The sequence below is a fragment of the Macaca fascicularis genome, chromosome 11 (assembly GCF_037993035.2).
Source record: "Macaca fascicularis isolate 582-1 chromosome 11, T2T-MFA8v1.1".
Classification (NCBI taxonomy): domain Eukaryota; kingdom Metazoa; phylum Chordata; class Mammalia; order Primates; family Cercopithecidae; genus Macaca; species Macaca fascicularis.
The window spans coordinates 113,055,486-113,069,975 of record NC_088385.1 but is presented as its reverse complement, the minus strand read 5'-3'; the positions used below and the strand labels follow the sequence as shown (position 1 = coordinate 113,069,975).

The 14,490-nt window shown below is 46.4% G+C and overlaps 1 protein-coding gene across 3 annotated transcripts in view; it reads left to right on the top strand.

Annotated features, from left to right (window-relative positions):
* Nucleotides 1-12,128: 12,128 nt before the first annotated feature.
* Nucleotides 12,129-14,490, top strand: part of NUAK1 (NUAK family kinase 1) — a 76,820-nt gene continuing 74,458 nt past the window's right edge. For all 3 annotated transcript variants that reach the window (XM_074007673.1, XM_074007672.1, XM_015431474.3), the window contains exon 1: nt 12,129-12,690. Coding sequence is in view for 1 of the 3 variants with exons in the window: in XM_015431474.3 (XP_015286960.1) it covers nt 12,433-12,690 (258 nt within the window). In the remaining 2 variants the exon portion in view is untranslated. The remainder of the gene's footprint in view (nt 12,691-14,490) is intronic.

Below are 14,490 nucleotides of genomic sequence, written 5' to 3'. Positions count from 1 at the left end.
TCTGAGCCAGCAGGTAGGCCGATGATCCAAGTATTTTGGTGAGAGCTACTGGGACTTTTAGGTAAAGGTGTTTATTTAAATTTTCTCTGGAAAATTGCTGTATCTGTGCTGTGGCCAGGTGTGGACCGAGTGGGTTGCTCACCGGCTCCTGCCTCAGCAGTAGGTCTTTGCTTCTTTTCTAGAACTGCCCTAGGGACTACTCATCCACTCTTCTTTTTTAAATTTATTTTTATTATTTTTTAAATTTTTTTTGAGAGGGAGTCTCGGCTGTGTCTCTCAGGCTAGGCTGGAGTACAATGGCGCAATCTCAGCTCACTGCAACTTACACCTCCTGGGTTCAAGTGATTCTCATGACTCAGCCTCCCAAGTAGCTGGGATTACAGGCACAAGCCACCACGCCTGGCTAATGTTTTATATTTTTGGCAGAGATGGTGTTTCACCAAATTGGCCAGGCTGCTCTCGAACTCCTAACCTCAAGTGATCCACCAGCCTCGGCCTCCCACAAGTGCTGGGATTACAGGAGTGAGTCACCCCGCCTGGCCTCTCATTCACTCTGTCAGTACAGAGATTGGTCCCTATGGCCAGAGTCCACTCATCACCTGCTGTCTGTCTGCTATGAGTGGCTGGTACCACCTCTGAAGAGATCGCCAGCTGGTAACATGAGAAGCCAGGGGTGAGAGTGAAGTGCAAGGCTGGAGGGGACTGCTGGATAGCAATCCCCCAAGGACACATTAATTTCCCTAAATGCCCTTCCAGCATAATGAAGGTGCAGAGAATCCAATCAGTTGCCCTTTTGAAAGAACAGTGAGGCAGCTGCTCTTTTTGAAAAAGCAGGACTCCAAGCTGAAGCCACGCTGGATTTCTTTGTCCTGTCCTTTCTCTGGCTCACAAATATTCTACCTTGGAGGCTGAAAACTCATGGCATTCAGTTTCATTTTAAAAAGGAGATCGGGACCCTGAAACGAAGTATCTACAAATTATTTCAGAAGTGGCTTTCACAAACATGCTCTTTTTTTTTTTTTTCATTTTGATGATGTCTCTACGTAGGAGGGTATCATTATCTCCATTTTCTAGATGGGGAAACTAAGGCCAGGAGAGGTTGTGTGATGTGATGGGAAATGTTGGGAAATTGAGACTATAAGCTGGCTCCAGTCTGATAAATAACAATAGACACAACATGTAGAGCCCTTTGCAGCTGACAGAGTATTTGCATGTTTAAACTTTTTAATCCATCCATCCAACAAACCCAGGAGGACATGTGATTGTTATCCCTGGTCTTACAGGTCAGTCAGTGACAGGCCTGGCCTTCTAACTCCTTCCCATTCTTCTGATCTCTTTCCATTGTATCACTTCTTCTTGGGTTCCTTGACTTCTTTGAGCCTTTATTCTAGGAGCTGGTATCTTTTTCTGTAGACAGCCAGATAGTAAATATTTTAGGCTTTGATGGCCATATGATCTCTGTTGAAACTACTCAATTCTGCCCTTCTAGTTCAAAAGCAGCCATAGATGTACATAAAGAAATGGACGTTACTGTGTTCAAATAAATCTCATTTATGGCCCTGAAATCTGAATTTCATATAATTTTCATGAATCATGAAATATTATTCTTATTTGATTTTCAAAAGCAACTCAAAAGTGTGAAAACCATTCTTAGATTACGTCTGGCATAAAAACAGGCAGGGGGCCATAGCATGCTGGCCCTTGCCCTATCTTCGTCTGTAACATTGGGAAGTAGTAATACCTCCGCCTTAGACTCACATGGATTAAATAAGATCACAACAGTAACGTGTTTTGCACAGGATCCACCATTGCCCTTCTACCAGATGATGAGAGCATGAACGTCTCTGGGTTTCAGTTCTCTTATCTATTAGGAGGGAAGTGTTGGCTACTTCTAGCTCTGAGTCTATACATTTTTGCCAAATTACCTTTTGCTAAAGAGCTTCAACCGCCTTCCTTCTCCCTGCCCTGAGGACATCCATGCCTCCTGGTTTCCGTCTCTTCAGAATTTCTCCACCCCATTTTCATTTGGCCAACTTCTCTTTCTTGGCCCTAGTCGTTATTTTGTACCTTGGCTTGCACCGAAGCGAGTGAACTAGATTTCTTCTCCATTTCTTGGAGAAGTTTTCAGTGGGCAGACCCAGCCACTTGGTGGAGCTGTGGGAAGATGTTTTCCCTTATAAAGGTACCTGATGCTTCCCCTGGAGAACTTCAGGTTTAAAGATGGGGATGCTGGAAATGGTGCTTCTGGGGAAAAGAGGTGTTGTTCATACCTGTGTGCATGTTTCCAGCATCTGTCCACATCCAGTTCATTTGGGCAGTCAGGGTTTTGAGTTCAGATGTTTCAAGAGTCCCGAGTCGGGCATCTGTATGGGAGAGGCCAGGGACAGATAGATCCTAGATCTGGCGAGGTGCTCAATCCAAATTCTTGGAAGTTTCCCAGTTGTCCCTGGTTCTGTCATAGAGGAAATCAGTCTCCCGCCTCACCATGCAAAACATGCAATTTCTTTTTGGAGCCATTAGATATACAATCAAATAGACTTTATCTCTCAAGGAGCTTTTTGTGACTTTTATATAACAACTGTTGGTGAGATGTGATTTCTTCCCCCTTTCTTGGAGAAGTTTTTGTTGCTTAGATATTAGCTACTGTGTAGCCAAATTACCTGAGTTTGTAAGTTGTGAGACCACAGGGTAGTCTCTCGATCTCTTAGCATATCCCATGAAAAATGGGGGAAATAAAAATATCTAATCCTAAGTAAAGTATCATTTTGAGAATTAAAAAAGACCACTTGTGGGAAAGTGTTTTGTAAACTGTAAAGCATCATGCTGATGGGAGGTATTAGAAACTCCTTGAGGGCAGAGGACTAGTAATAAATGTATTACTCTTTGTCTGCAGAATGACTGCACCATCATAGATGCTCAATTAACATCTGTTGAATGAATGAGTGAACAGGTGAATTAAGACCATCATGAAGGGGTTGGCAGACTGGAAATGTGCCTATTAAATTAAGGGTTTCAAAGGATGAGACTGGGAGGAGCAGGAGAAGCAGGCCCTTGAGAGGAATCTAGGGCACGTGGCTTGTCTGCCAGGAAGGCAGCTAATGCATCACTTGCCAGTTAGCCAGCTGCTGGGCAGGCTGGCTCCACTGGGCAAGCTGCCAGGCCCCAGGCCATCTAAGGCTTGTGTGAGTGTCCCAGAGCAGGTAGGCCGGGAGCTTCTGTCGTCACGGGCGGGCTGGTGACCCGCCTGGAATGCCTTCCCTCTCGTGCCTGCTTTTAGAACCTTAGTCCCTGGTGACAGTAAACAGAACGGACGTAGGGCCTGACACTGAGCCACCCTGGGTCTTGGCAGGGTGGGTCTGATAGACCTGTTTCTCAGACTTAAAAGAATACACAGAAACACAGCACAGATAAATGTAGGCAGTTATATAGGAAATATTGGTCCCATGGCTATTTTTTCCTGACCTAGTTTTTTTATTTGTTTGTTTAAGACATAATTACTTGAGAAATGGTAATTGTTTTACATGCTTGCTATAGACCTGATAGAATAAATCTAATAATAATATTATTTAAACAACAATAATAGCAGCTACTATTTTGTCTGTGTTTACCACATGCCTATGTAGTACTATGTTAAACACTTCGCAGACATTTTCGTAGTTCTACAAGGTAAGCATTAACTCTGTAGGATTGTATCCTGTCAATCCTATGAACTAAGTATTATGACTCTACCTATTTTACGTATGGAGGGATTGAGGTTCAGTTACTTCCTGGGGTCACAGAGCTGAATGGTGGAAGAGCTGCTAGAACTCAAACCATTCATCCACCCATTCATTCATTACATAATGATGGAGCACCTACTAGATAGCAGGTACTAGGGATTCATGTGTGAATAATACCAATGAAAACTCCTGCTATGTGGGGACAAACACAACAAATAAGGAAATGTTATAATGTGTTACATGGTGGTAAATGCAATGGTGAAGAATAAAGCATCCAGGGAAGGAAAGCAGTGCCAGTAGCGGAATGGGAGGTGGAGAAGGTGGCCTGCAAAGGTAGACAGGATGGTCAGGAAAGGCCCCATGGAGAGGGTGACATCTGAGCAGAGTCGAAGGTACTGGGTTGCTGAACTGTGTGGATCGGAAAGTAGAATTTTGGTTTGTATGAACTTTGTCCAATGTGGCAAACAGGCAAATTGGAGTCCAAGGAAGATTTCTGTGAATTCACTTTTTTTCTTAAGTTCATTCTCACTTTCTTTTCTGGGTTATGCATTTCCCGAATAGGAAATTGAATGGCAAACTAGGGAGAAAGTAAAGGTATCAAATCAATTCATCCATCCATCCATCCATCCATCTACCCACCCACCCATCCATCCATAAATCTGTTCAACATTTCTAAGGCACCCACTACAAGCCAGATCTATGCTTCTGTTAGAAGAGTAAGATCTAGATCTATACTATTGGATATATAAAATATATATAAAATAAACATATATGTATAAAATAAAGATAAAAAACATATATAATAAATTTTATATAATTTTATATAATCAACTGTAAATATATTTTACACTGCTTCAGATTTTTTCAATTTAAATTTTCAAATGAAAGTTTTATGGAATACAACTATTGTTTTGCTAGAGTTGCATTTCAGTTTAATCATTGAAAATTTATCTCTGAATTGAGAATTACTCTAAGTATGAAATGCATAATGAATTTTGAAGATTGAGTGCAGAAAAAGGTAAAATATTTTATCAGTGAGTTGTTTATATTAATTACATATTGAAATGATACTATTCCAAATATTTTATTATTGCTATTTATTTTATAGTAATATAGTAATATATTTATTATTACTATTCCAAATATTATTAAAGTTAATTTCTCTTGCTTTTGACTGGTTTTTAACATGGCTGCCAGAAAAGCTAAAATTATTTATGTGGCTTGCATTATATTTGTATTGGATAGCGCCGTTCTAGACCTTGCCATTCCAGAGCTTCCAGGCAACTGCAGGGAGCTGGGCACACAATTGAGTAATTGTAATACCATGTGGTAAGTGCTATAATAGACCCAGGAACCGAGTGCTCTGGGGACACAGAACTGAGCCTTCAGTTCTGCCCAGCCCAGGATCAGGGGAGAGGTGACGTCCTCAGTCAGGTCTCTGAGATGGTAGAAGTTTGTCATCTGGAGGCCAGGAAATGAGGTGTCCCAGGAATTGGGTATAGTGTGTGCGAAGGCCAGGAGACATGAAACCCTGAGAATCACGAAGGGAAAGGAATGTGTGCATTATTCAGCAAGAGAAAGGACCCCAACCTGCCCAGAACCCTATTTAACCTCAGTGAAACCCTAAGCCTCTTCCATTGTAGCCAATTAGAGTTTTTCTGCCACCTGACCCCAGCACGTTCCTGCACGTTCCTGACATTTTTACTCTCGCGACTTTCTGGCAGCCACTCTTTCCAGGGTGGCAGGGTGTTGTTTCTGCTCTGGAGTCCTGCCAGTGCCTTCTCTGTTGATGGGGATTTATCACCGTTCAGTTTCTTTTTTTGATAACAGAAACTTCCAGCAAATCCCTGCTGTTTTATTCCCCAGGAAGAAGCTATCTTATTTTTCAGTACAGGGTTTAGAACAGAGAAAACAAGGCAAATGGGACTGCTGCCAGCTGTCCACGTGCTCCATCCTATTCACAAGTGCAGGAGGAAGGGAAGAAGGAATGTGCAAGGAACGTAAGCCTGACATCTCCAAAAGGAATCAAGAATGTCAGTGTGGGAGAGTGTCATCGGTCATCTCCTGCTCCATTGGTTACCCACTGAGGTGGCTCCCCAAACTGACACTCTTCCCAACAGGCTCAACGGGCCCTCTCAACCATCAAATGCATGAGATAAATTAAAACTAAAACTCCTTCTGGGCTATTTCTGTTGACCCTTGTAAATATCCACTGATTCTATTTATACTTCTGTTTCCTGATATCACTCGTCAACCCCCATGGAAAGGCCTTCTCTTATATCCTTTTACACACAGAATGGAATATCAGTGGGCAAGTTGCAAAAAAACAAAACAAAACAAAACAAACAAAACAGCCTACATTTATTGGGTGCGGCTACTTGTATCTTGCTGATCTTGTGCTTTCTTTAATTTTTTTTAAATTAACTCATCCAATCCTTAACAACAACAACAACAAAACCCTTTTGAGACAGGTATTACTAATGCCCCCATCTTAAAGCTGAGAAAACTGAGAAACAAAGAGGAAGTTGACCAAGATAACACAACTAGAAAGTGGGAGAGTCAGCATTTGTACTCCGGTTTTTCTGATTCTGGAGTCTCTGCCCTTAGTCATCATTCTTATTGTTTTTCTAGCCATTTGGCAGGGGGAAGAAACATAGCTTTCTGTTGGATTTGTAAGCTTTAGTTTTATTGTAGTTATCTAGTCCACATTCAAGTAGCCTGACTTCTCCCAAGAAGTCTGATGGCTGGAAGTCAGTTGAATGCTATCAACTGTACTTAATACTCGTAGACTGCAAGCCACATGGAGATGAGATCAGACCTGTCTTGTCCCAGCACATTCTCAGACCCAGGTGCCTGGCATGTACGGGAAAATACTGTAGAATGAATAAATTTGTTTCTTCCTGTTTTATGACTTTGAATACTCCTCTTTTTTAATCTCTGACACAAACAATGCAGGAAAAATAAAAGAAAAACTCAAGACCCCAAATAATCTGCTATCTCCTTGAATAAACAGATAGAGAGAAAATAAAAAAGGCATTTTGGGTTCCAACTATTCAGGTACTTGTTATAATCTTACATTTTGCTTTTTCTGTGTAAATACAGATTTGGTGTAAACTGTATATTAGTTAGGGTAGTACTAGCTGTCATGACATATAAACCATCAAATTGCAGGGGCTTAACACAATCAGTTAAGTTTATTATTCACTGATGCAGCAGTCCAATGTCCTGGTCAGACAGTGACTTTATTTCTCAAGGTGAAGTAGGGGCCCAGGTTTCTTTTATCTTGTGGCTTCACCATTCACTTAGGGCCTCCAAGTCCTCTGCTTCCAGCTAGGCAATGTGGAGAAGGCACACCCACTTTTTAAACACCCTGGATTGGAAGAAAAAAACATCACTTTTGCTTCTGTTCCATTAGAGAGACCTTGTCTCACGGCCGCACTTGGATGTATGGAGACTGGGCAACGTGTCCCTGGCTGAGCAGCCGTCTGTCAGCTCTATGGATGAAGAAGCATGAATTTTTGGTTGCAATTATCTTCCTTCCTCTACAGTGAAGACTAAGCGCTTATTGAGCTTGCTATTTAATGTAAATTGTCCACCAGACCACATATTTTAAGTTAGAAACGTCACAGTCTTAGGTAACTTTTCAAAACTTCATCTAGCAAAGTGGAAGAACAGTTATCAACCAAAGCACAGGCATTAATTGACATGAGCTCGGGATAGAGCTTGGAGCAAAGCCTTAGAGTCAGAAGCTCTAAATCCCAAATGCAGTTACTATTTGATCACAGGCAAATTAGCCTCTTTGAGACTCCGATTTCCCAGTAGTGAAATGGGCAATGTAACAGCCACCTTGCAGATGATTAGCAGAGCGATATGTATATGTAGGGGTCCTAGCAGGCAGGAGGTAGCAAATAAACAATGACTGCTATTACGATGTTTTCTGAACAAATGTTTCTTTTTTTCTTTTTATTTTTAATTGACACATCATGGTACATATTTACAGGGCACAGTGTGATATTTTGATACATGCATACGACATGTAATGATCAAATCAGTGTTATTCGCATAGCAAACATATTTCATTTTGTTGTGTTGGGAACATTCAAAATCTGCTCTTCTATCTATCTGAATATATATAATAAATTATTAATTTATACAATATTCTACTGTATGTTTTAAAATATACAATATAAATTATTAATTTATTGTATCCTTCCATCCTCCCAATTATTAATTATAGTCACCCTGCAGTGCTATCAAACATGAGCACTTATTTGTCTTACCTAGCTGTAATTTTGTACTTGTTAACCAACCTCTGGCTATCCCCATCCCCTCCCCCAACCTCTAGTAACCACAGTTCTACTCTCTATTTCAACGAGATTAACTTTTTCAGCTTCCACATATGAGTGAGAACATGTGGTATTTGTCTTGCTGGGCCTGGCTTATTTCTCTCAACACAATGCTCCTCCAAACTCATCTATGCTGCCTGAATGACAGGATTCCTGAATGATTTCTTGAGAAAGCGAACATACCTTCTTTCTTTTAAATTGCTTTGAAAATAGAAAGTGCAGTGAAGGCCCAGTAATGAGCTTTATGTAAATAAAAGATGTAGGAGAATGTGGATGTCACACTTTCAAATGCCACCGTTACTACATCTGTCCTGTATCCAGAACAAAACCAGAAATCAGAGTCTAACCAAGCAGTATGATTAAAGTGCTTAAAATTGTCCCAGGCCAGGCACGGTAGCTCATGCCTGTAATCTCAGCACTTTGGGAGGCCTAGGCGGGTGGGTCACCTGTGGTCAGGAGTTTGAGACCAGCCTGACCGACATGGTGAAACCTCGTCTCTACTAAAAATACAAAAAAATTAGCTGGGCGTGGTGGCACATGCCTGTAATTCCAGCTACTTGGGAGGCTGAGGCAGGGGAATCGCTTCAACCAGGGAGGCGGAGGTTGCAGGGAACCAAGATCGTGCCATGCACTCCAGCCTGCGTGACAAGAGTGAAATTCCATCTCAAAAAAAAAAAAAAAAAAAAAAAGACAAATTCTAGTAGGATCCATGGAAGATGAAAAGCATCATATTAATATCCACGATTTATTGAGTGTATATATTCTAGCCCTTAATCTTCATACCAACCCTGTGGGATGTATTACTGGTATAACTGCTAATACCACACACATTGTTACCATCACCACTTTGCAGATTAGAGAACTGAGGCATAGAGGGGGAAAGCAATTATCCAAGATGATCATAAGTGGTGGAACAGGGATTTGAACCCAGTCACTCTACCTCTAGATCTCAAGCTCTTCATCAAGGAGCCTGGGCTCTTGTTGGAGAAAATCCTTTAGCGATGTGAAAACATTCACACACAGTGCCTGATGGCATTGTGCTGAAGTGTGGTTCCAATTATAAATGTGGTAGGAATTCAGTCTGGAGAGGAACTCCCAGTGCCTGGGCATGACTGTGTGCTACGCATTGTACCGGGTGTTTTTCATCCTTCCCATTTAAGGAGATGGAGCATGGCATATATGGAAGGAGAAGAGGGGGAGCTTTGGAACTGGACAGGTAGGGTTTAAATCCTGGTGCTGCCATTTACAAACTGTGTAACCTCTGGGAAATTACTTAACCATTCTGATACGGTTTCTTCAATTGAAAACAGGGATTGTAAACAGCTACTTTACAGAGGAGGGTTCACTGTCATAAAACAGTACCAGCCTATGGTAGAGCAGATGCTGTTGATTCAATAGATACTGATGAAGTCCCACATATCTGGGAGTAACACTATCAGCCAGAATAAGCCAGGTTATGCTGCTTTAACAAATCCCACTGGCTTAACATAAATAAAGTTTAATATTTGCTGACGCTACTTTTCCAAAGCAGATTGGCTGGGATTTTCTGCCATCTTTACACAGAGACTCAGCTGGCTTGGGGAGGCTCCAACTTTGTACCACCATGATTGTCAAGACAGGAAAAAGAAGACATGGGGATTTGGTCACTGGCTCCTAAAGTTTCCATGTGAAAGCAACACAATCACTTCTGCTCTCATTCCATTGGCCTAAGCAAGTCCTATGGTCACATCTAACTTCAAGAGAATGGGGTAGTGGATTTCTACCACATCCCAGGGGAGAGGAAAAAGTAGAAAACATTTTAAAATACTACTGCAGACACAATGTGTTTCTCTCTACAATAGATCTGCTAATCCGTATCTTAAGAGGAAACCCAAGCTCTGAGAGGTTAAGTCATTTGACCAAGGTCACACAGCCAATCCTCTGTGAAAACAGGACTCAACACATGCCACTCACCCTGACTGTAGGATCTATAGGGACAACATCCACAAACTTTGTATAGAAAGCAGAACAGTTTCAGGATGGGGGGCAGGGAGGCCCTGCAGAATAGGAATTGAATAGGCATGATGGTGGACAGAATAGGAACTGAATAGGCATGATGGTGGACAGAATAGGAACTGAATAGGCATGATGGTGGACAGAATAGGAACTGAATAGGCATGATGGTGGACAGAATAGGAACTGAATAGGCATGATGGTGGACAGAATAGGAACTGAATAGGCATGATGGTGGACAGAATAGGAATTGAATAGGCATGATGGTGGACAGAATAGGAATTGAATAGGCATGATGGTGGACAGAATAGGAATTGAATAGGCATGATGGTGGACAGAATAGGAATTGAATAGGCATGATGGTGGACAGAATAGGAACTGAATAGGCATGATGCACCTTTGTGTTTGTGTTCTGTGATTGATCCTGGGAAAGGGAAGAAGGGGCAGGGGAGTTTGTGTCAAACTTCAGTAGAAGAAAAGTTTGGACAGGTAAGAATATCACGCGTCGGAGTACAGCAGAGACACATGTGTGGAGGATGAGGGCAGTGTTTCAGGCCATTACTCTGGCAGCAGTGAGGAGGCTCCCGGGGAGGGCGGGCTGTTGCAGGAGTCCGGGGTAAGGTGAGGAGGGGCAGACAGGAATGAAGGCGGCGGGAATGCAGAGGAAGGGCTGGACCTGAGAGCTGCAGAGGAGGCTCCAGTGAGGTCCACTGGTGGAAAAGAATCGCCATGCGATTTGCAGAACACCAGATATTCTTCAGCCTTCACTCTTCCCACCCCAGTCTGGTATATTGCACCATTTGTTTAAAAAAAAAAAAAATTCCCCAAGACCTTTTTCTCTAGCTTTCTTCCTTATTTTTCATGGTCTCTTCTTAGAAGGGGGGCAGTCACACCGCGGTGGGAGGCCCTTCCTGCCTGACCCTTACCGTGCGGGGTACCGTTCCTGTCACCATCGCCAGGATCAGGCTGGCCCTTACAGTGAAAGGAAATCTTCCAAGGCCTAAGGAGGCAAGAGGCCTTCAAGTCGCCTCCTGCTCAGCAAAGGGGTTGCTCAGCAGGCCGGGGTTCCTGGTCCACCCCAGGTCCCTGGTTTGCCCACCTCCGATGGCGGCCTTCGCTGGCAGTGTGGGCGCCTCTGGGGAGCCAGCTCCATCTCAGCGCCTTTAGAACCTCATCTCTTCCACGTCCCCGGCCTTCCTCCCCTTCCAGGCTGCTGTCCCTGCCGGGGTCCAGATAGTGTCCGAGGGCCGGCGGTTCGACGGCGGGCCCGGGGTTCAGCCTCCCGGCCTCCCTCGTCCCCGACTCTCCTTTCTTCCGAGAGGGCGCGGGGTCCGGGGCCAAAGCGCCGCTCTTGGGATTCTCCTGGACTCGGAGGTGCCCCAGGCGGGCGCAGCTCTGCCCCGCGGGGTGCCAGCCTCGGCGGGCAAGGTCCGTGAGTCACCGCCTGTAACCCAACACCAGGCCTCCCTGCCCCCTCCCCCAGCTCCGGCCGCCAGGCCGCGGCGACACCTACAAGAAAATGAAGGGGCGCCTGGGCCCGCGGCGCCCCCGGCCGGATGGCGAGCAGGTCCCGGCGGCCCCCGGCTCGCGGCGCTCTAGCTTCCCTGGCCCCGGGGCTCGGTCAGCCGCAACCGCCGTCCCGGCGCGAGCAGGAATCCAGGCCGAGCGGCCGGAGCCGGAGCCCCGAGGCGGCGGAGGGCCCGCGATAGCTGCGACTGGCGAGCCCTAGAGCGCCCGGGGAGGGGGCGCCCAGCTTGGAATTTCCCGGTCCCCTCCGGCCCAGCGAGGACCAAGCCCCCCTGGCCGCCGCCGCCGCCGCCGTGGCCTACGCCGCGCCGCACAAAGAGCGAGTCGCGACACGCTCCCATCCCCCTCCCAGCTCACGGCGGCCCCGGCCCGGGGTGGCTGCAGGGAGGTGGGGGAAGCCCTAGCTGCACCGCCCCTCGCTCCCCCTCCCCCGGGGCAGCGCGAGCGCCGTCCCCGCCCCCGCCCCCGCCCCGTCTGCGCGTCCTCCAGGGGAGGGGTTGGGGGGCGCGGCGCCCCACATAACACTCCCCCTCCTGCGCTCCGAGCCACCCTCTCCCCTCCTTCCTGCAAACACCACCGCCTCCCCTGCCACCGCCGCCACCTCGCCCGAAGCTCCACAGTTCGCCGCGGCCGGGGGGCGGTGCGCGGACCGTGCGCGCCGCGGGCGCCAGATGTGCAGTCCCCGCCGCCGCCAGTGACCGAGCCGCAGCCCGAGCAGTATCGGGCCGCCTCCCTGATGCTGCGGGGGCGACCTTGAGCGTACCGCGGCTTCCCTTAGTGGGGACCACGACAACCCAGCGCTGTGCCCGGTGTTGCCCTCTGCAGCCCGGCTCGCCCCGCGCTTGGACATGGAAGGGGCCGCCGCGCCCGTGGCGGGGGACCGCCCCGACTTGGGGCTGGGGGCGCCGGGCTCTCCTCGAGAGGCGGTGGCGGGGGCAACTGCTGCCCCCGCGGCGGCGGCCGCCCCGGAGCCCAGGAAGCCTCACGGGGTGAAGCGGCATCACCACAAGCACAACTTGAAGCACCGCTACGAGCTGCAGGAGACCCTGGGCAAAGGCACCTACGGCAAAGTCAAGAGGGCCACCGAGAGGTTTTCGGGCCGAGTGGTGAGTGGGTCAATCCTGGAGGGTGCGGGGGAAGCTGGCTGGACGGGCTGGGGACCGATGGCGTGGGAGGCGGGGATCTGTGCGCCCTAGGGCTCTCTTGACAGAGAGGGGGCTCATTGGGAAGCCCCGAGACAGACTCCTCACTCTTTCCCTAGCACCCCGTGACTCAGGCGTGTCTCTGTCCTGAAACACTTGTTACATCCTGTCTGCACATATTTTATTTTATTTTTTGGTTTGTTTTAAAAAATTTAATCCCAGCAGCAAAGGAATGTTTTAGATTTGCAAACATTTTGCAGCGTTGGGACGGCCGGGGTCTCCCTCGCAGGCACACATTCAGACCATGCCCCGAAATGCCTTATTTCCACAACTCTCCAAATAACCACATTCCCAGCTAGGAGCTAGCCCCTCAAGTCCCGTGTTTTTAGCCCCTCAAGTCCCGTGTTTTGTAGGTGTCCCTACCCCCTTGCACCCATCTGCCCGCAGCCCCTTGCTCTGCATCCTCCCACTCAGACTCTGCATTGCCCTGATGATGCTGTGGCTGCAAGGGAGGGCGACTCCTGCCTGTTTTTGAGACAAGGTTAGGGAGCAAAAATAAAGACTACTGCAAGTCTGAGGATTCTAACAGTTTGCATTGTGGCTTTGGGAGGAGTGAAATGTCCAAGGCATGTGTAGCTACACAGATAGCTGTGCTTAGTTGCAGCCGGCTCAATTGCGTTTCAGCTCCTGGTTGCAGGGCTACCAAACTGCTGAAGGGGTCTGGCCCCGCTGCTCTTGTGACAGCTGACACCCTGCCAGGGTCCTGGCACCATTTGCACAGCTACAAGAAGTGCTTTGAGTGCCTTGGGGTCTGTCTGCCTTGTCCCAGCCTTGGTTTGTTGTTATTTTCACTTCTGCAGAACAGGCCCTTGAAATCCACACTGCTTGTGGCTAGAGAGTTGGGTTCAAAGTGACTGACTGTTGCAGAAAGATTTTGTGTGGTGTGTGGCAGAAAATTAACATGGTTCTTTGATTTGAAACAGATCAGATGTATTTTAATCGATTTAGGGCCAAAGTCAGAAACTAGTTATGGGGCTTCTTGTGTGCACTTTTGGGAGTGTTTTGGGGGCTCAGGGTTGCTTATAAACAACAAATGACTGCAGGAAAAAAGGAAAATGAGCTGTCAAATAGCAGCTTAATATTGACATGTTTCTTTTGCATTTGGGCAGGGACAGTTCTGTGAAAAAAATGGGGGTGCCAAGTCAGCAAAGTTCAGTCCCCAAATTCTCAAATATCTGGATATCTGGATAATGTCCTCCCAACCCATTTCTCAGATTCGGTGTTTGAGTCTATATAACTTCATCCCATAACGTTATTTAAAAAAAAAAATCTGTTATCAATTAATTGGAAATTTGAGATGTACATTTCTTTTTAAAGCTAGCTCTGTAATAAATTCTACAGCAAGCAAGTAGTTGAGAATTCACTCTGGGCAGGTGCCATTTTTGTAGGATGAAATTGTTACAGGGGCGGGTTGTAGGGGTGGCCTCTGATGAAGGCATTTTCAGGTTTGTGGAAGAAGAGGCTGGGACATGTGCGCTTCATTCATGCTTTTCTTCTGAGGTGATATTCCCCAGGCTGGATGTTGAATAAGCAAAAACTAAGCTTAGCTCCCTGCTCATGTTGTCTTAATAGCTGCTGAAGAATCGCACTGGGAAGGTGGGAAGCAGAATAATGAAAAACAGACGCAGTTCGAGTTGCAGGTTGAGAATGTGAGACTATGAGGGGTTGTTGAAGTGGTAAGGGTGTGCCTGGGGTCTGTGAAGG